Source organism: Sparus aurata, chromosome 4 (assembly GCF_900880675.1).
Source record: "Sparus aurata chromosome 4, fSpaAur1.1, whole genome shotgun sequence".
Lineage (NCBI taxonomy): Eukaryota > Metazoa > Chordata > Actinopteri > Spariformes > Sparidae > Sparus > Sparus aurata.
Genome location: NC_044190.1, coordinates 15,874,466 through 15,901,853, shown reverse-complemented (window position 1 = coordinate 15,901,853; position 27,388 = coordinate 15,874,466). Strand labels below are relative to the sequence as shown.

Genomic DNA, 27,388 nt, shown 5'->3' with positions numbered 1-27,388 from the left:
ATTGTTGTTTAATCATTGGCACTGGCACTTAATAAATGGGCTTAGTTTTGGAGCCAAATGTTGGAGTTGGAATGAATACCTCTGTTTTTTTGAGAAATGCTTGATCATTTTACAGCCACATCATTTTCGTTATGCATTATTTGTTTTGGTTGTTTAAAAACGCGGTAAAAAAATTATCTGATTACTCGATTAATCGATCGATAAAGTGCTAGATTAATCGATTACAAAAAGAATCGATAGCTGCAGCCCTACATTAAAGTTAAATATTCCAACACCAAGACTAGTGATGACACTAACTAGAAGTGGTAATCGCAGTCTGTAGAGGCCAACACATTTAATCAGAATACAATACATGGAATAAATCAGTAAACACACTGTCAATTTTGCTGCTTTTGAAGATCTGCAAAATGGGCATAGGACAGACAATGGGGTGGTTAACATGAGCTGTCCTTTCCCCTGAAGAGTTTCAATCTTTGTAGCATTCCATTAACTAAACCTCGAGGTAAAGGTGAAATTCTGCATGAATGTCTCTTTCTCAGTAGTTTGTACTGTACAAATGGAAAGATGTTGACATGGCAGTGGTGCTGGACAATGGGTCATACATAAGGATTAATCATCGGGGGAAACAAGGACTGTCCATTGTAAATGTAATGGCGATCAGGCCTCTTGACGTTTCAGTCAACCAACTTCTGTCAACAATCCTCTCATTACAAAGCCGCCACATCTGTTTGCTACAGTGTGGTTCTGGCTGTCAAAGGAAAAAAAACTGTTGTGTTTTGCAGGCAAGAACATAAGGTCTTGATTGCTCTTGCAGCAACCGTGGACATCACTCCAGTGTCAGGCGGGGAAATGAACTGTCCTGCTGTCTGTGGCAGGATTCAATTAGCTTCCAGTAAACAATGCTTCAGTTTTCCTCGTCCGTAATTATATCCGCCTTTTATCTCTTTATCCAGCAGCCCCGCGGGGCATAACAGACAGCAGGAAAATGTTATTAGAGCTAGCAAAGAGAAGATGACAAGGATGCAGGACACAGCATGCTGTCAGAGAGACCTGGTGAATATGGAGAGGTATGATCCCCTTGCACGAGGCTAGTGTCATTTCTAGCTACATTGACTCTGTAGCTGTCTACTCTTGCACAAGCACACACAGCTGTGGCCATCTTCAGCCCATCATGTGTCGTAGGATGGGTATGGGAGCTAAATAGCCTGGAGTAGAAGCATCTGTTTACCTCCATAATGAGGCCCTGAAGGAGCGAGAGGGGCTGAAGGATGGACAGAGAGTACGAGAAAAGAAAGAGGAGAAGAGAGCTAGAGAGTCTGTGAGCTCAGCAATCTATTGTTAGGGAGCAAAGGATCTCGGATGGGAATATATGAACACCTGGGTGAGACTAAGGAACAGAGGGAGAAGGAAAGATTTCCCAGTGGAATCATCCGTCTCTACTGAGCAATCCTCCTCCTAATAGGTGAGCTGGTGATAGATGGTAGAAAAGTGCAAATTTGTGTGGCAGCCAGAGTTGCGAGGTGGAAAATTCTGATTATGTTTTAGGACAAGCCAAGGCTGACAATATTATACTTTTTTTACAACAGTGATTGCCAGACATAAACTTGAAAAGAGCAGGCAGCCCAGGTCTATTCACTGCCACTTAAGTACATTTGGTGACCCATTTTAGCATAATTTCCACAGCTCTGTGGTTAAGTTAGCAATGATCCATAATATGGACATCTGGTCAGATGTTAGAAATAAAGCTCTATGACAAACAGTTCAGTTATTATGACAAATTATGACTTTGGCACTGTTGTCCAGCGGCCGCGATTTGGTCAGGTTAAGGCAGAATAGCTACCCCGTTAGGTGTAGGAAAAAAATTATATTTTGGGGTTAAACAACTACTTTCAGTCTTGTAACTACGTGATGTAACTCATGTCACTTAGCGTAACATGAGTTTATGTTTAGTTCAACTCTTTATTAACATCTTCTATCTATTATAGAGTCCTTCATTCCACTGAACGACTTGACATACTTTATTTTACTGTATTTTATTCAGATTCTATTTATTACCTATGTTTTAGTATGTGTGCAAGGCAAGCTGTGATTGAAAGTTGTCTATTACTTACATAACATTACTCAAAAACAAATCACTCTTGACTGTTGGTCCCAAAATGGGACGTGAACCCCAGTCTCTGCAGGTAAAGTCTAGAGAATGACCAGCGCAACTCTTTATATTTCAACAAGTGAGACTAGAGGGTTACCTACCTACAGAAAACAAACTCACAGAAACCTGCCATACCACAACTTACGTTAAACAAATGTTGGGGTTGGTGAGAGCCTGAGGACTCATCCGTACAGTCCATGTGCAGCTGACGGGGCCAAAACAGTTTGTTACAAGATGCTTAACACTACATGGGGCTGCAAAGTTGGTTTGAACTCTCTGATTTCAATTACCTCGCAAGGCAGCTGGAATCATGAGATCATGTGATCACATGACTACATGATCTTACATATCTTTCCAGGCTGCAAATATGCACTTTAAGTCTAACCTGGAAAGGAGTAGCGGTTTAGGTGTGACAAAAAGTGAGACAAGTGACTTTTGTGTTGCAAACAACACTTATATCAGAGTTGGAGAGTATTTTCAGTAAAAGATCACTGAAGGGTTCTCGATATAAAAGATGTTTTTCGGTCTTCTGTCATTGGCTTCTCTCTGAGAGTTTGATTTACCAACAGCCCCCTCTGGTAGTGCTCTCCAGCAACGTCACATGGTTCATTGATCTGACTGGTTGATGTTGGCCTGTGATAGATGATGACAGGCAGATGGTATATCAATCACCTGTCAAGTGTTTGTTTTTAAGTGCCCGCCCGTTTCCAAACAGTATCCAAGTACGACTATTCAAAGCCTTCAAAATATCACCTGCTGCATTCGATATAGTTAAAATTCTGTTGATTACTTTGCCACAGTGCAATAAATGGTGTTATCTCGACATAAATATAATTCTGAAGCATTCTCAGGAGATTAATTTGAATTGGAAAATATTGGCAAAGTCAGCAGTATTTTAATGGTGAGACCTGAGATTTATACAGCAGGACACATGTGCCTCATATTGACTGAAAGCCTGGTTATTGTTTCAATTCTAATGTCTCCAGCTGTTCTTGTCCTCTTCCCACCACGCATGACCAGCGCTGCACAAGAGCACCGGACTCATGGCGCCACCTGAACTTCTTTTTTTTCTTTTCTTTTTTTTTTGCCCCTAGCAAATTGCATCGTCAGTCTTTGGTCTTGAGACATAGCTTTGCTTCTGATAAACAAAATAAACTGTAAGCTTATCAGTTCTCTACAAATGTAATCTCTTACAACACAGACAGATGCCTGGGAAAGGAGGAACAAAATCAATATGCTCCTGAGTGTCCCTCTGTTATCAGCATCACTTACAGGAAGGAGGAGTAAGGTGGAGGAGAGGAGAGGAAGGGAAATGAAATGAAATACTACAAACAAGATGCAGGAATGCCAATCAGAGCCAATCAGCCATACGTGTATCACATTATTGTCACCCTGAATTGCAGGGTTTGACCTATAATTGGGGCCTTACAAGGACAAAAAGAGGAGGGGAGTCTAATGACGAGTCAACAAGAGGTGAGAGGAAATGATGCCGTGAGCGTAGATCAAACCCAGAGGAAAGTGCAAATAGAGTCAGTGGACAGTGAGAGGATGGAGAGAGTCATGGGGACAAAAATGAATGGAGGGAGGGCTGAGAAAATTAAGTGCCGGGAGATAAACCACCTGGATGGGACAGGGTGACCCCTTAGCTGCAGTGAATTGTGGGTAAGTAGGGATGCAGACAGCAGAGAAAACCAACAGAGTGTATAATAAAGAGCAAATTACGCTGTCACACATCAAGGCTCAGACTGAAAGGGTAGCATGCGGGGCGGACAATGTCGAGCACGCTCGCATCAAACAGGCTAAACACTCACATCACACTTACAGAAGGGAAAGATCCTGTTAAAAACTAGGGTGATATTTTTCACTGTGTTTATATTCTGGATTAGCCGGTTCCTCTGTTAGTCCAATCTCTCAGGTCCAAAAAAATACATGAATAAAATGCCAGCATCTCTGTGGAAGTTATAATGACATACTCAAGCAGCACATGTGTATGTAGTCAAATTTTCTTTTAGTTAATATCCGAGTCATAGCACAACCACCTGTTAAAATATATTTCCTGTATTTCTAATAAAAACAATAAAAAAAAAATCAAGGCTACACTATGTAGTGACCAAAAATTACATTGCGATTATTTTGACATACATTGTGACTGTGATATGATTCACACAATAATGGCAATGTCGATTATATATCGATTAACTGTGCAGCCCTGAAAAGAAAGGTGGTCATGGCTGTACATCCAGCCTTCGTCCACACATTGATCTGTTGGACTGTAAGGGCCAACAGTGCAGCCACAGGGACATGATCCCTCACCTGCCACCCACCCGTAACACTGCTGGTTTGGAGCAGGTACAGAGATGCTTTAACGTAACGTCCATAGCTCCCGAAAGTTCAATTCACTCAGGAAAAACAATCTCAGGTGCATTTGTCCAAAGTGTGAAGAGTTTGAGAATTTACAGCTGCAAGGTTGTCCTCCAAAAAAAAAAAAAAACCTCTCACTCTTACTGTTTGGACTAGTTTTTGGCCAGTCTGCCTTTATTTCAGATAGTTCTATTATGTGCTATGTACAGGAAATGTGTGAGAGGAGAAAGGGGAGGAGAAAAATTATAATCACACCCATCCAAAAGTTTTTCCTGAATGATCACGAAATGGACCTATAGGTATCCTAAAAAGTGAACCACCACAAACATGCTCATTATTTTCCACTGGGATTGTATTCCTGTACGATGTAGTACACATCATCTCAGTCAGACACTCACTACACCCTCAGTGATCAATGCGGGCTGACTCAGCAGACTGGCCGGGCTCTCCAGGTCAGGGATCTCTGTGACACATCTACTGTGTCATCGTCACCCAAAAGTGAGACGCAGCAAATCAGTCGGAGCGTAGTAACAACAGGCTGACCCTGACATCATATCTCTGTGACACTGTTACCTCCCAGGAACCTAAATAGCTATCATATCAGCATCCCGATATCATTTTTGCCTCTGCCAGAGGAGTTGATTGTACTTTATGTTTTCAAGTGTTATGGTTATGGCTTGTTGAAAAGATGCCAATAATTGTGAAATCTTCTGGAACAGCACCGTCTCCCAACAAAAAACATCTTTGTGCAGGCCACATAAGAGGAGGTTTGGTTATGTTCAAGTCAGAATGGATGTTTGGATGCACAAATCTCAGGTTAAGGGTCACCGGTTAAGGTGAAGGAAAGGTGCTTTTGTCTTTGAATGGGTGATGCCATTGTCAATTGCAGATAGTTTACAGTGATCGACTACTGAACCCTGTACCATCATAATATCACGATCTAGAAGGCACCCAACCAGTGAGTGCAAAATGGTACCCAGAGTTGTCATTTGTGACATTATACCTCGATGTCACGTGTTATTTTCTATTTAAAGCCACCCCAAAATGTGAGCTTTGTGGCAGCGGTGTTTCTTTGATGCATTTCTTTCAATGACATTTCTGGTATACGTGTTTTCTTAGCTTAGCTCCCTCAGTATAACCTGTCAGCTAACTTTGCTTCAAGCATCTGAGTCTGAACACGGCTATGTTTTCTCGGCTGGTTGAGACAGCAGTGGCAAACAGCGGTGGTGTGCTAATGAGCAACTCCTGCTTTATGGCAACTCTATTGGGACACGATACCTCAAATTCTCAAATACTTTGCAACAACCCCCCAATGTCCATCTTGATGGTTCACTGGGGATATCGTCTTATGCCAATTGGGTAGCCTTTACTCAGCCCTATTGGTTCAATACCCAAAAAACTACTTTATGCCCTCCAATGCTTTCAATCAGCAATTACTTTGTATTCTTTTTCAAAATTGAATAAGTGTATAGAGTTGCCTCAGTACAACCCGTCAAATGTTAATCATGTTTCAGCTGCAATAAGTTGCTTCATGAATTAAGATGCCACATGCTACTATGCTCAGCTGTTCAGTAACTGCATGGCGCGTATTGTGGAAACAAACAATTTCTCGTTTTTCTATATTTTACATGTATTAAAATCACACATACAGTAAGCAACACAAACCAGCAACAACTACAGCTTATACGTTTTTAGAGTTTGGGGAAGGTCCATAGTTACTTTTAATTCAGCAGCCGTGTGTGTAAAGGGCCATGTAAAAATTTAAGCTCAGCGTTGAAGCCACTGCAGATGCGACATAAGGTATAGCTTACATGTAGTTTAAATGTAACTCCAAATACTCTTAAAGTATACATTCTTTTCTCAAAGATGTCAGAGGTTCATTAGTTAATTAGGTAGGTATTAGGTACTTTTAATGTGTCTAACAGTGTAAGTTCACCTCTCCAGTGGCAATTTCAGTATATGTACTAGTCAGGGATTTGGATCCTGTTGTCAGCATGCATGATCTTCCTCCCTCCACAGCAGTATTATTAACAGTAAGTTTGGTTTTTAATTGGCTCCTCAACTGCTCTTTGGAGAGACACCTTACGTTTTAAGGTGCTTTGCTGACTTACACGCTGTTTATAGAATGGAAACAATGACGGTTTAAAGGCTTAATGAAGGTAAGTTTAAGCGTTGTTTGCCTTGACTGAGCCGTCACAGCTGTGTGGTCATTGTTACATGGTCATGCCTCATCTGCAAAACTGCACAAATTCAGATTTTCTGGATTTACACAACTGACCAAAAAACAAAACAAAAAAACAGTTGGTCGATAGAGTCCAGGTTTCAAAACATCCCCGAAGAATCATTCAAATCACAGACACATTGTCTACAGTTTATGGTGTTAAAAGACATCAGAGGGCAGCAGCACTGCACGATGGCTGTTTCGTTTTGTTTCGCGAAAGGATTTGGGATAAACTCCTGCATTACTCTGACAGCGGGGGGTGACAGGGCATCCTACTGGCCTGTTTGTGTCTCCTCAGCCTGCCTCTCTGCTTGTGTAAATGAAGGACAGCATGACCTCGCGCTCAGGCCACGACGGGCCCCGGCCAGCAGCTCATTAGTCTTTATCTGAATCCAGCGATGATCCTGATGAGAACAGCACCGTTTTTACCTGCTGCTTTCTTGTAAATGTTGTCTGCAGTTTTTAGTTCACAAGAAGCACGCAAGGTCAAATAGACGAGGGTCATCTTTTTTCTTTTCGCTGACAAGCCCACATGTTGTGCTATTCCCTGCTGCAAAAAAATTTTTTTTCTTTCTCAGTTTACAGTAGAAAAGGTTAGGTTGTGGGGAAGACAGATAAAAAGAAATGCTTCTGGCAAAACAATTGGAAGAAATTGCGTATGAGCTGCTAATAATGCACCACAATCCCCTTTAACATTAATCAAATTGTGAAAAACTAAATCCGATTTCCTCCTAAATATTTGCAATATGTCCATTCGACCAGTGGAAGCAGGACAGTCGTCTCACACACACAGCTATGGGTGTTTTACACTTGCACACATCTTTCAACGTTACAGTCTCACGGGACCAGCATCTGCGTTGTGCTGTTGTGATTCAATCAACTCGCACTCTTATAAACATTAAGCCCGGTGTTTAGTCGTCACAGCAGACGCATGTACACCTTCGCCTATGTCTTCTCCCCCCATCTCTCCCCGATAATTAACACTTTTTATGCTCCCTCTGAAAGATTGAATGGCTGCACGCTGCCTGTCATTCATCAGCTTCGTCCTGCTGCAAGGACAGGGACCAGGACGAGGATCAGGACCGTCCTGTCAGATTCACCACATCCAGATAAAACACCCCCCTCCCTCCATCATCTGCTGTATGACAACAAACTCTGAAGACATAAATTAAGTCCCACACTGTTTTGGTTAAATCTGAAAGACACAATCTCCTACATCGGCATCGCTGCCATAATGCACACGCGCCGACATAAAGTGTATTTTTGTTTCTCCTCTGGTCCCATTTTTGGTCAACACAAAACAGCAACCCTCTGCTGTACGCTCCACGTCTCCTCTTTAGACGCAAACATGCACACAACCATATGCATCCGCTCTCCTTCAAGGGCATGCCTGCCCTGAGCCTTAAGGTGCAAGGAGACGACATGTAGCATGAAGAAACCCGGCATGTTAGCAGTTACACACTCACAAGGTCACACACAGCCATGTTGCTGCGTGCCGGCAAAGCAACAGACACACGGAGAGATGAATGAGAGAGATGCCCTACCATTTCTCCCACTGGTCCTCCATCCAACCCTCTTCTCCTTCCCCTCCCGAGTCCATACTGTAAGTGAGGAGGGCATCCACAGCTGAGAGGAGAGGAGAGGAGAGGAGAGGAGGAGGAGAAGGAGCAAGAGGGGTTAGGGAGTGAAGGAGGGGAGGGTGGGCGAGAGGGAGGAGCGAGCAGGAAGAGAGCCGGGGGAAGAGGGAGGAGGGGTGCAGCGCGTCCAGGTCGATGGGAGAGGCGTCCGATTCAGAGCCCTGCCACTGCTACCGCTCATCCAGAGGAGAGAGAGAGACGGAAGGGGGAATTATTTAAAGCGGAGGAGCTGAATCTGCCACAGAGGAGTAGTGTTATATAATCTACTCCCCTCTCTCACTCTCTCTCTTTCTCTCTTGGATGTTTACTCTGTCCTATGTGCATCAGATTTACTACGCCACTGCAGGAAAGTGTCGGCGTAAGCAGAACATCCGACGCCGCGGAAAGCCCGAACAGGAGAGAAACATCAGCACAGGAGGACACTCCTCTCTCTTCCTCTCTGGCTCTCTCCCTGCAAAACACTGTCGCACTCAATTATTCATGAGGCCCATTGATCACAGGACTCCTAATTTTTCCTCATGTCTTTCCCTCTATTCATCCTCTTAAAGGAAAATTCCAGTCCATAAGAGCATGGATCTTGTTCTCGTGCTTTTGGCCACCCTCTCGATCAGTTAAAGCGGCGGTGCACTCTCCTGAGGTAATTGCTGAGGTCTGGCAAGACGGCGACGTTGAAAAAGAAAAGACAACTGACAAGGCTTAAAGCAAAAGCAGTCGGACGACCAGACAGACTGTAAACAAGCCAGATGGTTATCCAGATTACCCAGACTCATTTTGTTTTATGAAAATAAGTCTGTCCCGAGAGTAATAATCCCTCATCATGCAGGACAATTTAAATTTCACGTTGAGGGAAGTGTGGTGAGTCAAGTTGAACCAGGAAGTCATGGATCAGTAATAATTTCCCTGTTGTCTCTTTTTTTTTCCAATACGTTTTTCTTACCTAGGATTTCTGTACGACCTGCCTCTGATGCTCTGAGCTCTGTCTCGCTCTGGTGTATGTCCGCTATATGTAACCAGATTTCAGCTATCAACTTGATGAATACAACACTATCATTGCCGCCGGAGATGGTGTCCAAACCTACAGAAATAACTTGAGAGTTCGAATAACCAGAATTATCCTTGGACATGTGCTGGTCTTCGCTTTTTTTTTTTTTAGGCAGGTGGTTTAAGCTTCCTCTCAAAACCACTGTGTGTGTGTGTGTGTGTGTGTGTGTGTGTGTGTGTGTGTGTGTGTGTGTGTGTGTGTGTGGGATTGTGCACATGCCTACGTCTGTGACCTACAGTGCATTAACCATGTCAACCCTCTGGACATTAATACCTCCTGCCAGCATCTCATAGGCTAAAGCATATTCACTGTATCACATGTATAACACAAGAGCCATTGGACATTAAAGGGTAACTCCAACTATTTTACACATTGAAGCGTGTTTACAGGTTTTATATAGACTTTGTGAAAAAACTTAGTAGAAAGCCTTTTTGTGGCTCCAGAGGAAGCTGCCTGTAATCTCATAAATTGTCTCCAGTGATGTCACTCAGTGGCTAAGCTAAATTGTGGGTAATGTAGGTGGCATGGACAATTTAAAAACAATTATTCAAAATAGATACACCAGAACCAGAGATACTACCTTTTAATTCAACGCATTCTTCTAAATTTTCTAGATCTGGCACTATATATCACCCACAATGCAACTAAGCCACTGCGTGACATCACTGGAGGTCATTTATCATATTGCATGCAAGCTTCCCCTGGAGCCTCGATACTACTTTTTTCACATGTGCAGCAGTACTCCCCAAGACTGTTAAAGCTCCATTACTCAAGAGGCCAGATATTTTTCTCAGGAGTTGGAAGAGACCAAACCGGAGCTAAAGAGGAGATAATGCTACACTTAAGGCCCCCAAACACCGCCCAGACGCAAACCAACAGCCAACTGCCTTTATCCGACCACTCTGTCGCCCCCTGCCTGACCCGTTCGGCAGAAAAGTTGCATTGAACACATTGCTTCGACGTGCTGCCAACTCCACAGTAGCGTGAACGTTCCACGCTTGCGCGAGATGCAATAAGCGGGTGGCCCTACATGAAAACAGGAAATGACGGAACGGAGCGCAAGCTTCCAACGCAGCTGAACACACCAAACAGATTTGTTCCCGAACTCGTCCGAGTCTCCCCAAACGCTTCAGACGTCCAACGGCTGGGCCAGTGTGTTTCTGCCTTTATATTCATCAGGCACACAGAAAAATGACTGTGATGTGATGAATATATTTCTCTGTGTCAGCTGAACATGGATACAGGAAATTGTTTGCTACTATGAAAGCTATTATGACTTAATGACAGGCTAAAGCATCAGTTTTGTGTCAAGTTGTTGTAATATGTCTCTGCACCCTAGTGGCCAGTAATACAATAATGTAGCTCTGAATGACAGCCAATGCGTTACATTCGTCGCTGCATTCATACCTGCAACATTCACTGCAACTTGATGCAGGTACGCAGGAAAAAGGAAAGGTTTTGGAAATCCAAACCCCTGGCATCTAGGGCTTTGACTCCGAACTTCGTTATTCCAATATAATTCGAATATTTACAAAAATAAAGATATTCAAATGAATATTAGGCAGCCCTTAATATTCAAACCTGTTATGGGCATTATTTTTTGTAAATGTGTTTGCTTGTAAACGTTGTTTTCAATTCAGATTCCGAGGCAGTTTCACGCCTAGTGAAGTTGTGAATCACGAGCTCATTAGCAAGGCTATCATTGGTCATCTGGGCTCCTGTAGGTGACGTTAGCATCCTGGTTAGCGCCCTGGTTAGCGCCTATTTTGTATACCAGAACAATGGCCGCACCAACGCCTACAACAACTACGCCTGAGGAGTTCCAAATCTACACTCCAGACCATCTGAAAAGCAACGTGTGGCGCTACTTTGGGTTCCCAAAGTAACAGGGAAAAATCACGACTAAGGACAAAGTGATATGTAAAATATGTAGGTCCAAACTCACACACCACGCGACAACCAGCAACTTGAGAGCCCACCTGTCAACACTACATTCCGGCAAGCTGGAAGAGGAGGAGGGGTCTGACTTTTAATAAAAAATAAAAAAACAGTTGTGTGTTTTTCTTCTGAAAACATTATTGCCTGCCTATTGACATTGACTGATACACTGCCCTCTGGTGGACAGGACATATTGATACCAATAGGTCTTACTGAAGGCATCTAATGGTCAAAATATTATTAATAAATATTCGAATATTAATATTAACAAACAAACGAACTTCGAATATGATTTTTGGCCAAAAGTCAAAGCCCTACTGGCATCGAAAACATTCCTTCAGAAAGGTCAAAGACAAGAAAACATCCTTTTTATTCCTACACCCTCAGCTACCAACACACAGCCATATGGCCATACAGCACGTCCTTGGCAACTGACCAAAACCTATGGAGCTCACACACACACACGCGTGCGCACACACACACACACACACATACACACACACACACACACACAGCAGAAGGGATTCCAACACCTATTCATACACATGACAACACAGTATAGAATTAAAACATAGAGAATATCTCAGATAAAAAAGTCTTAAAATATGTGTGTCTTTAGCTACAGAAAGAAAGAAAGAGTGTGTGTGTGTGTGTGTGTGTGTGTGTGTGTGTGTGTGTGTGTGTGATATTTAATCTCGGTTCATTTAGTCAGCTGAGGGCAAATTAACCCTGTGATGGCCAGAATGTTTGTAACATAAGCGCTGAAACAATAGTTCAATTCGCCATTTGTTAGAAGAAAAAAAAATTGAAAAGAAAGTACTGTCATGAAGTAAATATAACATGAAACTGGAAGGTGACATGTTGGACATTGATCATTTGTTTACACGCTGTGACTCTCTGATATGATTTATTGGTATTTACCTCAACTGCAGGGTGAAAGAGCGCCATACGTTTTAACAGACGTATATTAGAGACAGGCCTGTATTTCTATTGGCCCCTATTCTATTTTTCAGTCAATGTAGTCTTCCTTTTATCTGATCTTTTTCCGTTTTCCAGCTGTTGATGCCATTTGCCCTTTGCGCAAAATCCAATACTTTCCCTACAGAAGTGTTTGTGCGAGTGTCAGTGAGTTACAGGATCAGTAGTTTAGTGTTTTATTGGTGCAAACAATTTCAAATCATGCTATAGTCTACAGGGCATTCTAAAACTGCCATGTAGATTGTGGAACCTAATTGGAGTGGAAATAGATTGTGATATTATTTTTGACCCCTACTGCTCATCTGATAGAGAGAGAGAGAGAGAGAGAGAGAGAGAGAGAGAGAGAGAGAGAGAGAGAGAGAGAGAGAGAGAGAGAGAGAGAGAGAGATGCACTGTATAAGCAGAAGGGAGGTGCCATCAGGTGAAACTTGCCATGTCAGCAGAACTGAGCGACAGCAGTAAATAATCAGCATGGGGGGGAACTGCAACCAGAGCAATAACTGCCCACTCTGTCAGCTGCTTCGTTGGGTGAACTTCAAATTAGCCTAATCTAAATGCTCCTGCTCTATGTCGGCCTGTCTCCCTCGCTCTCTTTGTCCATCTCTCTCTAAGGATAACAGACAGGTGAAAAGCTACAAGCTCATCCTGCTGAAAAACCCTAAAATCCTTCTTATTTTATTTTTTTTTCTCCTCAGGAAAACATCAAAGTCCATGAGAGACGGATGCAGTGAATCGGGGAAATTGACACTTCAAAAAAACGCCTAACCTCCCTGGTCTCCCCCTCGCTCTCGCTCTCACATCCCTCTCACATCCCTCTCACATCCCATACCCTGTGAATCCATCTGCCTGAGCAGATCTTGTCAGCAGAGTCACATCAAGTGTGGAGTGCTGCAGCGAGAAGATAAAAGAAAAGAAAAGGGGGTTACGCCACTGAACTGGTGAGTGCGTGAGATGGAGAAACCATGGAAACGTGCTGCTTTCAGTTTGATGACTCAATCGTATGTAAACTTTACATTTTAAAACATAACTCTCATATGCCTTCATTATCTATTTGCCGTAGTTCGTGCTGACTGCAGAGTATGTTCGATATAACACCTGATGGCGCCCTTCTCCCCCATAGAAAAACTGCAGGAGAAATTCATCTCTTACGAGGTGGTGGTCAATTTTGCTAAGAGGCTATTTAGAAAGTACCCACGGGCAATCAAATGTAGCCACGGGAAGTTTCGGAAGAGTGAGAGGATCATACGGACACAGTTCTGCCCGTAATACTTGATACCATATTGTAGCCTGTACACTCTGTGCTGTTGTTTCAAATTCATGATCCAAGTGACAAGAAGCAACGTGTTGTCATAAAAGAGTAGTAGTAGTACAGCAGTACTCTGTAATGTTCCAATAATAGGTCTACCAACACAATATATACTTCTATCATGAAGCAATACATGTAGCTATTACTGCCAGTAATATTTATATACTGCACATACTTTGCAATTTACTGCTTTTTTGCACTTCTGATAAGACACTAACTGCATTTCTTTGTCTCTGTGCTTGTACTGTGCACAATGACAATAAGGTTGAATCTCACCTAATCTAATCTAATCTAATGGGCTACTCCATGTGCTGCTAATGACACATTACATTTCAGTTCAGACAAACAGCAGGCCGTGAACACCTCACACTGCACAATCAAACCAACATGATGACTTAAAAGACTGCAATCCAATCACTCACAACCATCCAGTCAGGGGTTTTGAAGACAAACCATAAAAAAAATGTTCTCATAAATTCGCAAATCAAACTGATTTGTTGTTGTTCATGTTTGCCTGGTAATAGTGACAGGCTTTTACCATAATTGGCGATACATATTATATTGCATATGAGAGGGATTAGCTCTGCCTTAAGAGGGCTCTCTGGGTTTCAAGTCACCGATGCCACCTGCAATCCCACACTGTCTCAGTGCTCCTCGCACGCTGCGTCACACACAGACATAAACACTGTGCTAATGTGGAAGTCTCTCCTGCGACGCCCTCTCGTGCCACAGACGATCAATACAGCGCAGGGGGATTTAAAGGTACAGTTCAATTGTTATGAAATGCGAAAGGAAAGTCTTCATTTGTCAGGCTCAGCTCCAATTAAATTTGCAAAAGCTCCCAAAACACACGGCTCATAGATTCTGAATTGCTTAACACGTCCTCATTGGGTTTTGTCCTCGATTCCTGATGAGTCCCTCAATAGCGAATATGTGCTGATACAGTTTATACCCTGTTTAGTAAAAACTGTGAAGCAAATCAAACCTTTCATTAAGTGACATCCTGTAGTGTTTTGTTGATTTTTTTCGTCAGTGTGGATCTGTTCTGTATCGCCAGGATGACCGACATATCTTACCGCTGTTCAAATGCAGCACATTGTGATGAACCTGAGGAATGTCATTAAAGCAGCATTTTTAACCCGGTTGTTGTGTTCATCGTCAATGTGATATCATTGACTGCTGCTGTTTGTGCTGCTGCATGCTTTTAGGAGCCTCAAAATGGGGTCACGGGCTTGCAAGGGGGGAAAAAAAACAAAACATGGACTGAATCTAGATTTGAACTGCTCCTGTATCTCCCGAGCACAAAGAGCTGCACATACGGCGGCAGATCGACGGTCTGTGCTCTGACAGCAGCAGATCGGGGGAGAGGTGACAGAGTCGAGTGTGTGAAGGCAGGGAGGGTGATGGAGGAAAACATGCCAGCATATGGCTGCTCTGGGACCAAGCCAACCCTGAGGTTGTGGATTACCGGGCTTCTTTCTCTGGTCAACTATCACTCCAATCGATACATTCAGTCTCAGGTGACGTGTCATGGGAAAAAACATGCTGCAATGTTACACGCTTACTCCTGATTTAAAGCCAGGAATTAATTATTCTAATGATGATGATCTTTTTAGCTTTCTTTTACATCATTGCTCATAAACAGTTTTATGATTAACTGTTATTTTGATGGCCAAACTGTGATGTGTTGTGTTTTTTTTTTTTTTTTTTGCCATATAACTGAGAGAACTATCTACAGAAATGCAGTTTGTACTTTACAGTATGAATCACTCTGATTAAGTAGCCCTACTGTCTAGTTTCTCTTTTGAATTTCGGTGATGATACGACACATTCACATCAGACACTTCTTTAATTCATCACACTGCTGAAACTGCTGCTGTATTGCTTCTGCCGCTCGCTGGCCCCCCCGAAGGTTTGATATTTGTTGTGCGTAACTTTGAGGCCGTTATTGATTTTATTTATATATTTTCATGTCAGACAAATCAAAGGCTGCTGGAACGGCTCTGAAGTCACTGTGATGAAAATCTGATGAGAGATGGTTGTGGATCCGCCTGCTCTCAGCTCACTTAATGAGACAGGGACAGGCTGAGCCCGAGGGTGTGTGTTCCTATGTGTGTGTGTGTGTGTGTGTGTGTGTGTGCGTGTGTGCGTGTGACGGTCTCACTGGGGAATATTGATCACAGCCCTTCATCCGCCCAGTAATGCAACTAAAAATCCACTGCTTCTCCCTGCGCAACATTGCAAGGATCTCAGAGTCTGCATGTGTGTGTGTGTTTGAGACACAGAGTATAAAAGCCTACCGACAGCATGCAGCTAATCCCTCGCCGTGCTCTGCTCACTACATTGAGCTGCTCTGCAGGTTGAAATAGCTCTGACTGATCGCCTGATGAGCTCTGGCCTGGGTTATCTGTGGTGCAGCGCTGCAACGCTATCTTCAATTAGGACAAACCTATCAATTATGCTTATAATGCTGCGGATTACTTATTAATTCTCCACAATAAAATGCCCACCACAAGTTCTCACTGCACAAAGCGATCCTTCAGCCTGAACAACAGCCCAAGAACCAACAGAAAATACTCAACTATAATCAGCATCAGCATTAATTACCTCCCAGAAACTGACTGCCACTGATTGAAGTTAATTCTGTGATGTAACTCTGAATTATGCATTCGAAACCATCCATTATGCAAATCTGCAGTTTTCTATTCAACAAGACAACATACAACTATAACCAGAAGCTAAGACAATTCTGTTTGTTTCCAAACCTTAGGCTTAAGTTGCTTTCTAAAAATAGAACTACAGAATGGCTACAATGTAGGCTTATTAAAGGTGCACTGTGTAGTTTTGGAGAACATTTCATCAGAAGAGAAAGATCTCCAACGACTGATTGTTTATGTGTAAACAAACAAACTCTCTTCCTTTTCATAACTGAATAAACTGAATAGACAAACTGACCGTAAACAACAAAACAATTTCAAGCTGTTTACTTTGTATAAAATCTCACTTGCTTCAAAATGTTTAGTTTTTCAGCAGCTTGTTTATTCAGGTATGTATGGTATATCTATATCTATATCTATATATCTATCTATATATATATATAGATAGATAGATATACACACACACACATATATTTCTGATTACACCGTTACATCATTAATATTACAAATATCAAAATTCAGAGTTTGAATTATTTCTTTAAAACTACATGGTGCCCTTTAATAAAAAATAATGTTGAAAATGTTTGCACTCAATTTCAAACTTTCCTGCTAAAGGGAAAAGAAATTCAAACGACAGCCTTTATCAGAAAACAAAATAATAAAGTATAAACAGTCATGATGTGACTGTCAGACTACAGCTGTGATGAGGTTGTAAATCCTGCACACACAATATGGGTCTATTACAGTGATGGGAGATTAATATGATGTCAGAGTAGTGTTAATAACACTAAACATGTGAAGCACAAACACATTAAGTCACTGGTTGGACTAACTACAGGATATCACAACAGTGTTCTTAAAGCAAATCAACTTCATTATTAAGAGACTGAGGAGGTCTATCCTTATTTCTGTGAAAAAAGCAGGCAACAAGGCCAATATAGTCATTTCTCGAAGCTGAAATCTCAACACAGCTGTGCAGTTATTACAGGTTTATATGGTTGGAGCAGATTAACAACAACAAAAAAAAAGTATGCGACATATTTTAAAAATGCATGATTGGAGCAGATGCGGGGAGCACGCAGCTCGTCCCGGTCCTCTGGGAGCAGACACGCCCAAACACCAAACATACGACTGGAGAACACACTGCGACTTCGACCAGCGAATGTGAGCGGAGCCCGAAGGCAGCTGCGGCGGCTCCGGGCAGGCAGCACCAGCAGCCTCGGCTCTGCAGAGCCGCGCTGGCTCATGGCTCATTCACAGCCTCCAGCAGGGCAGCCCGAGCCCCCCGTCCCTCCCACCCTCCCTGCCGCCGAGGCTCTCACCTGAAGCTAGCCGGAGACTTCACCTGGATGTTGCGGCCAGACGGCGTGCTGGCTTTCCGCTTCTCTCTGTCCGCCATGCCGCCGTGTTATATCTCCTCCATTGGCTCCGCTGCGCGGCCGCCCAGCAGACACCTGAGGTCCGCCGATGCTGCGATAGGGTGTTGCCTTCATCGACCGTGGGACAAATGAAAACTAATTTTAAACTGTGCAAAAATGCTAACATGATTGTGTTAACTTTGCAGGATTCGGAAAAAAAAAAGTTTATTCCCCCCAAAAATAATGTATTGGTCACCCCAAACAACAACAGAACCGCTTACACACAGAGCTAAGATGATACGTTGCATTTTTCTTTTAATAATCTTCAATACAAGAACATAGACAATATTCATTTATTGGAAAAAAATATATATATGTTTAACATGGCAAATAACGGTCAATAATAGGTCATCTATGTGTATAACTGATTAAAAGGCAGGGCACTATATTATTTACACTGATAGAGTGTGAAAACCAGCACAGATGTTGTCTTCTTAAAAGCTGCATTTAACATATCCAGTACATTATTCCATATTAGAGTCCATACAGCCTGACAGGTATGAATTACTGTATGTTGAAAGGTAGTGAGTCATTCAATGAGTATGTTGCTTGTATTTATGCTTAATCAAAACTAGGAAGTGTGCAAAATTTGTTTTACAGGATAAATGTAATTTGTAATGTGTAATTTGCAGAAATACATTTTCTTTTTTTTTTCTTTTTTTTTTTTTTTTTACTGTTGACTGTTACTGTAGTATAACATTGTTTTTACTCATTGTAACAGCTCCTGGTCTAAATAGGGACCAACCATGTAGACATTTCTATTCTGAGCACATTCCATTGGCTAGAAAATATTTTAAATATGCTTCAAGCAAGAATTTCACACTGTCTTTACTGGGGCACAAAATATATTATTTTACAACACTGGACATTATGTTGACTTGCCACACTGTAAGATAACTTTTTAGCTGCTTAGTTAAGTAGTGATGTTTTCCTTCCATCAAATTCGATTTTTAAGCCAAAACAAACCTGGGCCGAGGATGAAAGTTGGAGTTTGTCAGCATCCTAAAAGACTTATTTGTAGCTATCTCACATCGCCTTAACAAAATCTAAAAAGGAGACTTGTACAACAAAAAACTAAAAGTTTTCAACAAAAAGAGACCAGTAACATGCCATTATTCATTTACAGAAATGTTTAATTTAGATTTTTGGGGTGTTAAATATAGCCAGAAGTTAGTACTTATTGCACATAAGATAAAAGAGCAACAGTACATCTAGTTGTGCGTTTATGAAACTGCGTGTCTTTTTTTTGTCTGTCACACCACCAATCACCACCCTGCTTCGTTTCAATCCCAGTGGAAAGTGCATATCTTCAAATTTGGAAATGTTAACGTTAAACTGAAGAAATTAAATAAAGAAATTAATAAAACCCATCATATTCTCTCAAAATAAATAAACAAGGCTATAACTGTTGATTCACGATAAGAACATTTTGGACATACATGGTTTTTAGCTTTTACAGGACAGCAAAAAATTGTAAAAACCATCCTCCACCATGGAAACTGCTAAGTTAGTCTGCTGTTTTTTATTTGATTTGATTTTTTTCAATAAAAACATTAAAAAATTCAACACATCGCAAGACTGACTTCTTCCTCCAAAACATGTAGTTTACAAGGAGACCATGAAGGCAGCAGGAGCTCACACAGAGATTAGAGGGGCTGAGAAGTGAATAAAAAACACAGTTGAAATAACCTGAGGTGGAAACCAGCTACGTGTACCGTCAGTGGTAAGCATCAGACCGGATTCATTTGAAATAACTGACCCAATATATTTAACAAGTATATGTGACTGGTCTGCATTTACCAGGTTTATTGTCTTTATCTATCCACAAAGCCTATATGTAGGTTTTTATTCCAGAAGGAAAATCCATTATGATGAAAGATGCACACAGTTGGATTTGCCGTTACGCTGTGAAACCAGAAAAAAAACAAGCAAAACAGTTACATTAGTTACATGTTACCTGACAAGACCTGAAACCACTGAGGAGTAATGTCAGGGAGAAACCAGCAGAGGACGATACTGTGCACAGAAAGACTTTCATATTTCATGGTGTGGAATACAGGAAGTCTGCAAACAGTGGTCAGCAAGTATCACCAAGGACCTTTTTCTGCAGTTCTCTTTTTTTCTTCCGTTTCACGCCCTGACATCTTTCTTCTCTTTTCCTAGTATTTATTTGTCCTCTTTCCTCCATACTTTCTTAGAGCTTTACTCCCAGAACACCAGAGCTTCTATCAAATAGATGTACCAAAGATAAAAAAAAAAAAAGGAAACATCAAATAATTTCATCCATTTAAATTCAGTCACATGTAAACTGTTGACCTTGATTTCTTCAGGCATCTGGGCATGTATCACTCACTTCCATTCACACTGTGAAAGTGTCACACCTAGTCCTACATGTGCAGCTGACACACAACTCACATATTGATGAAGACATTTATTTATCCCGAGGAAAAATCAGCTCAGTCCGTCGTGTATGGCCTCCCTGGCAAACTAATTTCTCCTCCTTCACACTAAAAAGAAAGGGGAAAAAAAGACAAGGTATTAAAGGTGGGGTCGCCTCGTATTTGCTTGAGATGCAAATCAATCTGTGGATCTCTGTACCACCACGATTGCAGCTCCTGCAATTTAGATATTACACTTGTCCTTAATGCAATTTCGATCCTATTCCAGTGAATTGTTCAGCCCTTGTACGTTTTTATATTATAATGTTTTATTATTTTGTGATGCATATAGCCAGACATGCTTAAGAGGGATTATGGAATATGGAAAAACTAAACCTTTTGAAGCAAGTGAGTTGGCGGGGTCCGCCAAATGTATACAAAGTAAACAGCTTGAACAGTGGTCAAAGTTCTGGCACTGCATGCCTGAATGGCTGGGAGAGGAAGTGAAGGGCAGATGAACACTGAAACCTGGCCTGGCTAGAACCCCTTAATCCTGAGTTTTTTTTAAGCTGACCAGGGATTTGTCGTAAAAAAAAAAAAAATAAAAAATCTTTAACACTTGCAGGTTGTAGAGGTCCGTGCTGTCGAGCTCCTGCCAGTCCCTCCAGGTGAAATAGTGTGAACAGCCTCTCTCTGGACAGGGTGTGTGCACCTGCTGAGTCAGTCCCGGCCACTGTCTGGACAGCACAAACAGCTTGGACATCACCGCTAAGATCAGGTCCCACAACTTTCTAAACTCTGAGGACAGAAATCATTTGTCTGTACTGTAGGGGTGCAAAACGTTGGACCTCATTATGAAGGGCGATCATAGATCTCTACTCTTACCCTTCTCAGGTCTCCTGCAGCGTATCTCTATGAACATATCTCCATCTTTGTTCTTCTGTCTCACCAGAGCCAGCGTGTTTCCACAGCAGAGGAGACACTGCTCTCTCCCCACCCAGTGAGTCGGGTACAGGGAGCAGGTCGTGATGATCACCCTGATGGTTTCATGGCAGTGTGAAGCAAATTTAGTGAAGTTTAGTTTAAACTAGTTTAAGAAGTGTAATTTTACTTTCATTTACATGCCCTGCAATTCAAGGTTTTATGCTTGTTTTGGGATTGCAAGCTATGCTACCTGTGGAAGAAGCCATGAGGAATCTCAGGAAGGAAGTACACGTGAACACGGAGGTCGTCCTGCTTGTCCTCACCCCACTTGTGGCACACGGTGAGGTCGTCCTTCAGGAAGATGGGGAAGAGACATGCTCCATCTGGATCTCTCCTGGTCTTCCTGGCCAACGCCCAGCTTTTCACACCAGGAATGAACTCCGGTGCTTGAGGGTTCAAAGGGCTTCCGGCAAGAGTCGGGAGGCAGACCTCAAAATACTGCAGCAGGGTGAGTATTATGCCCTCCTCTTTTTTGGTTCCCACCACCTCTTCGACCAAATCGTCATTGTCGACGACGAGCTTCTCCAACTCTCTGCGGACCAAGATGCGCATTGCCGCATTGTGCAGGATGCCTCTGCTCCTCAAGTCGTCCAACCAGACGAACTTCTGTTTCACCAGAGACCCCTCCCGCATGAGGAGGTCTCTGGAGACCCCCTCCAGCTGCTGCACCAGGTCATGTCTCACAATGGTCTGCATTTACAGAGAGAGGTGTGGAGAGTAAACATTAGGCTTTCAGAAGCATGCAAGAAAATACGTGGGACATAAGAGTTTTAGATGCTCTTTTGAAAGCTGGCTTATGATGGAAGAAAAAGCAGCTGCTGACCTTAAACATCGAGATGAGGAATGAAGGCTGGATAAACACTCTGTCACTCAGTATGCTGATGTCTTCGTACCAAAGGATCACCCCAATCCGATGCAGGTATCGCAACAGGAATCGCAAGATGGAGCGGAGACTCTCTCTGCTCATTTTAACGTGGTTTAGGATTAAATCACTGAGTTCTTCAAGTAGAATAATACCTGATATAAAAAAAACATCAATTTCAATGAAACTGTACAATCACCATACAATTTATCTCTATAATATTTTGATTAATGTCACTATCTTTGTAGTTGAATATCCATTTACCATGCTGAGGAATTTCCTCCTGTGTAGCTAGTGTATGAATGGCTTGCTCCACTGCTTCGTAACTTTTTGGTAAGATGCTCTCGGAACACAGAAACACACTCTCTGATTGAATGCTCATCAAAATATGACTCCTGAGTTTCGCAATATCTTCTGTACTTGTGCTGTCAATGGTTAGAAGATCTAGGACCTGATAGGACGGTAAAGGATAGCTATGAATGGCTGTATAGACAGGGAAACATTCACTCAAACAGCACAGCAGCACAATTCGCCAAGAGGGTTTCACAGTGCTTTTCTAGAAATAAAATAGTTTTTAAATTTAAACGCAAGAGCACTTGTTTACTCCAACTTAATGTACATGTAAGAAAGGTTGTGCTACAATAACAAACATGCTTCGCACAAAAGATCTAAATCATTTTATTACAATCATCAGGGGGAACTTGATTGGTTGAAAAATATAGGTTTAAAAAAAAACAACTCCAAAATAACACAGAACATACAATCAGTACCTTCAAATTGTATTCCAAAAGACAGTCAAGCTCATCTAGCTGGTCCACAAACATAAAGACATCTTTGTTTTCTTCCAGATTTTTCTTCTGGTGTTGTAAAACCATCCTCCTGTTGGCCAACATGGCTTTGACCTTCTCATCTATGTCACTCTTCTTCTCCATCACCTCCTCCTGGTCTCTGCACTGGTCACAGTGTGTTCCCACCAGCAAGACAACTGAGTCTGGCACTCGCAACTGTATGTTTTTTATCCAGAACCACAGTTGGTCTTTGAAAGAATCTGGATCGACAGTGCTGTATCTGATTGAAATTCAACATCAAAAATAATTTTAATTACGGGTCTCATTCCACAATCTCGAAAAAGTTCAACTCAAGTGCACGACTTTGTTTGTTACTCATGAAAATAAAAAATCTCGCAAAGAACACGGGAGAAAAAAAACACAATGTGATGCTTTTCAACTCAGCACCAAGGGTCCATTTAAACAAAATGTCTCCACAGAATGCTCAAGTGCTGTAAATAGCAATGCTAACATACTGACACCAGTAGGCATGATTACAGTAGATAATCTTCATCATAATGGTTTAACAACAAATGAAAAGTAATTAAAATGACAGGGACATTATTGTATTATGAAATTCAATGGTAATTCATTTAATTGTTGAGGTACTTTTAGTCTGGACTAAAGATATCCAACCATGAGACAAACCAACATGACCATCCCTAAAGCAATGCTGCTAAAATATTACTCAGTCATACATCAGTAATTCTTTTATGCCAGTCTTTGATATGTTTTTGTGTCTAAAATAATATCTCTTTAGACCCTTTTACAGATATAAAATAATGTGAGAAAGAAATAGTCTTTGGTTAAACTGCTCATAAATACATGCGCTTGATCCTCTGAATGCTGTCGGGATGAGTTGTTGTTAAATGGATCAATATGATTGGTGAGGTTTCAACATGAGTTTGACATTTCTCTTTGGCAGGAATTTAGGATCCTATGTTATGTAATTTGACAAAGTTGCCATTTGGAAAGAAACAAATATTAGGTAGTCTCAGTTAGTGCGATAAAGGATAAATTCACCCAAAACATCAAAGCTCAGACATCTTGTCTGGTATAATTTAAGTCTCTGGAAGCCCCAAGATCCAAAATTGATTTGAGAAGATGTTTGACAGTCTGTGGATAGTGTGAAAATATGATCTTTTCTCTTACTTTTTGCAAATTAAAATCTGGATTTCAGGGCTTCTGTAGGCTTGGATTATACCAGACAAGTTGTAGTTGACCATTTTAGATTATGACTGAAATTTCATTTCTGCGTGAAATTATCCTTTATCCTTCAGAAACACTGAGAACCACTGTCTTAAAAGATGAATATCACTTACTCACCTGGCCAGATCAACAGTGAGGATGACCAGGGCTCGTGGGGTGATGAAGACATGGTGTGTCAGGTAGTACTCCTCCTGCCCTGCAAAGTCCCATAAAAGTAAACGGACTTCCTGAGTGTAGAGTTGACTGATCTCGATTCCCACAGTCCGGTCCTCCACCAGCACAGCCACGGGCTTACCTTCCCTCAGACTTCGGCAAAGCGTGGACTTCCCTGCCATGGAGGAGCCCAGGAACATGGTTTTGACTGTCCAGGCACTGCGTGTGTTCGGGTTCTCCTCCATATGACGGAAGTAGCTCTGGATGTCCACGACCCCTCCGGCACAGACTTCCTGTGGTGGGCACCTCAGCGGGTTCCCTGTGGCCTTGCACACAATCAGCTCACAGCTGCTGCTCTTGAAGAGCTGGGACGGGAGCTCAGTCAATTGGTTCTTCCCAACGAAAAGCTCCTTCAGTTTTGGGAGACCAACTAGTGGTTGGATGTTTTGCAGGCAATTCTTGGAAAGATCCAGGTAAGTGATACTGGCACACTGGTTTATATCTGACGGAAGCTTGGTCAAGCGATTGCCACTGAGTTTTAGGAACTTTAACTTCCTAAGATGTGGGAAGATTCCCTCTGGAATGGATCTGATGTTGTTCTGGTTCATGTAGAGTGTCTCTAGTGAGTGCAGTTTGCTTATTTCAAGAGAAAACTCCATAATCTTGTTCCTGGAGAGATTAAGCTCCACCAGGTGGGTTAATATAGAGATGCCAGTGACCCTCTTCAGCTTGTTCCTCTGCATATCCAGTTTTGTAGCATGTGTCAGAAGATCCAGAGGAAGGGACTTCATTTTCTGTCCTGATAGGTCCAGTTCCTCCAAACTGAATCCTGTGTTATGAATGAAGAGGGTTTACTATATGATTAAGATCTGGGTAAAAGTAGGTCTACCAAGTTTCTGGGAAAACAGGAACAACTATCTCTACATCCACTATTCCTATAAAAGCCAAAGTAGTCACATGTGTTAAAATATTAGCTACGCCCAAACACATTTAGCTGCAACTACTGCAATTACCACGTAGCTGATAAATAAATATTGATGTTGGTTCAAAAATGCTGTCAGGGAGGTTATGGAGTTTCAGTGAAAACAGACAACGATCAGACACTTTAAGAAGATATAATGAGTTATATGAAGAATTGAGAATCAGCAGTGGTCTTGTTTCATAAACACTGAATCTGGACTCTGATCAAAGATTTCGGTTGAAAATCAGCTCAAATGCATAGTCAGTGGTGATACAGTATTATAAGGCCACTTATTTACAACACAACAATAATGCTGATTGTTTTGGCATTGGACTATATTCTACAGAGCCTGAAAAAGGGACATGGGGAAAGAAAAAAAACCTAAACATTATTCATGCTCACAAGAAACGTTTATTTTTATTATTCTATTTTATTTTATTATTATTATTTTTTTTTTCACATGCCCAAATTATGCGCAACAATCCGTGGTATCCCTCAGCCTGGCATATTGTTTGAAAACTGAAGTTTGATAGGTGAACACTATTTATTCATTGAAGTGTAATTACGGTGAACTCAGCCTGCGTCATGATTAAGAATCACATTGAGGATATGGGGTGTAATGATTCTGTGAGAGCTGTCACTGACTTTATTTACAGGCTTTCAGAAATCATACAATCCATATTGACTGGTGGTGAGGGTAATCCAGACGAGCGTGTGTGTGACTCACGTAGAAGTACGAGGCTATGAAAAAATACAAGGGTTATGAAAAGCTCGCGAGAAAAGTTTTGTAGGCACATTTTCATAAACATACAAACCAGCAGTGTTACTCGCGTACTTGCACTTCCTTATTTGCGCTTTCCCTGTAGTGTAATTTTTATTGCATAAACACCATTCAGTTGTAAAAATATCAGCCAACACAAACCTTAAGTGAATATCTCCCCATTGAGCGCAGCGGAGAGGGCCAGACTCTTCTACCTTATCTATTTGATCTTAATGGATCGTAGAAATACAAGATTAAATCAAAAAGCATTGAAGAATGAATAGCCTACTGTTCATGTTTCACCAAATATGATTTCACGAGAAAGTATCTCACATTCCCCATGTCCCTTTTCAGGCTCTGTAAAAGTCAGTTAGCCTACTTGTATGGTTCAGTAAAAAATAAAACATTTTTTTTATAATTGCTCGATATACTACAACGCAGGCAGATGATTACATACCTTTGACTACGCTCGGGTGCCCAATATATCCAGTGGCCATTTTCTTCTGATATCCGTAGGCAGTGTTCTTGTTGAGTTACTCAGGAAGTGTGCAGAGGTTGTAACACACAGGGCTGCTATCTCATATCTTATGCAAACCACCCCCTGCCACAGAGATAGGGAAGTGGAACACATTGAAAACGATTTCTTCCCATTTTCAAGATTTAACACTATGCCTCAGAACATAAAGAGACAAATGTTAACATGCATTATAGTTCAATCCCTATTTCTGTTCTATTACAAGTTTTACCATGTACAATGTGCAAAAAGAGACAAATGAAAACGGCAGCAGTTTTGCTCCACAGGTTTGACGCTGTCAGTCTGGGATGCCAAGGTGCCACTCCCAGGGCCCTGTTATTGCACATTTTGGCTAACTGACATTTACTGGGACATTCTAATGGTATAGTACCATTAGTTATATTGTCACATGTTATCGTTTAAAAGAAAACCAGAGTCTGAGTTCTTGATGATGAATAAAAGTTTAGTTAGCCTTTTTCACAGAAGACACGTTGACATGGCACAGTTTGAAAAAGAACATCAGATCTGATGTTGTCCCATACATGTACATATATTTACAATTATTTATACATTTATCGCAAAGTAAGTACATTTATTGCCAGAAAGTTATTCCCTGACACTTAAGGCTGCTGTATGTAAGATAGTTGATTCTTGAGTTTCATTCCCAAATACAGACGCTTTCGGATTGGCTGCTGACCTGACCATAAATAATAATTCAGTGTCAGTATTTGACGGGTTGGGGAAGGCGTAAGTATTATCATCTTACAAACAGGACCTTTAAGTACAATTGATTTTAGATACTTTTGATTCACACACAGGAACTATTCGTATGGATGACTTTAACCTGGTATTTTTTTTACTTTTACTATGACTTTTGGCTACTTTTCACAACACCGGAAGGACTAAATGTCAGGAATGAAATGTTTTATCACATCCATTTCCTTTAAAAATATCTGAATCGGACATTGCTGTCTACCAAACCTCCTGTCTAAATATATTTTTTTGTAATCTGTTAACCGAGGACTATTGTCAA

General features: G+C 41.5%; 2 protein-coding genes across 6 annotated transcripts in view; both read right to left on the bottom strand.

Moving 5' to 3' along the window:
* Nucleotides 1-17,775, bottom strand: part of mapk8ip1b (mitogen-activated protein kinase 8 interacting protein 1b) — a 62,639-nt gene extending 44,864 nt beyond the window's left edge. For 2 of the 3 annotated variants that reach the window (XR_003983831.1, XM_030414391.1), the window contains exon 1: nt 17,612-17,775. Coding sequence is in view for 2 of the 3 variants with exons in the window: in XM_030414391.1 (XP_030270251.1) it covers nt 17,612-17,688 (77 nt within the window). In the remaining variant the exon portion in view is untranslated. Of the gene's footprint in view, nt 1-8,275; nt 8,750-17,611 lie in introns of those variants that run through there. The other variant, XM_030414392.1, reaches the window with a different exon arrangement.
* A 265-nt stretch (nt 17,776-18,040) lies between these two features.
* LOC115579896 (malignant fibrous histiocytoma-amplified sequence 1 homolog) lies at nt 18,041-26,403 on the bottom strand. 3 transcript variants are annotated; one of them, XM_030413604.1, is made up of 10 exons: nt 26,299-26,403; nt 24,085-24,949; nt 22,702-22,999; nt 22,196-22,382; nt 21,893-22,086; nt 21,260-21,759; nt 20,971-21,122; nt 20,709-20,883; nt 20,123-20,214; nt 18,041-19,932 (listed from the first exon to the last, which is right to left on the bottom strand). In XM_030413604.1, exons 1-9 carry the CDS (start codon nt 26,336-26,338, stop codon nt 20,139-20,141), a joined length of 2,487 nt encoding a protein of 828 aa, XP_030269464.1. In that variant the 5' UTR covers nt 26,339-26,403; the 3' UTR covers nt 18,041-19,932; nt 20,123-20,138. The 3 variants fall into 3 exon arrangements, with proteins under 3 accessions (XP_030269464.1, XP_030269465.1, XP_030269463.1); XM_030413605.1 differs by having other exon boundaries at nt 18,041-19,612; XM_030413603.1 differs by having other exon boundaries at nt 18,041-20,214.
* Between the last annotated feature and the right edge of the window lie 985 nt (nt 26,404-27,388).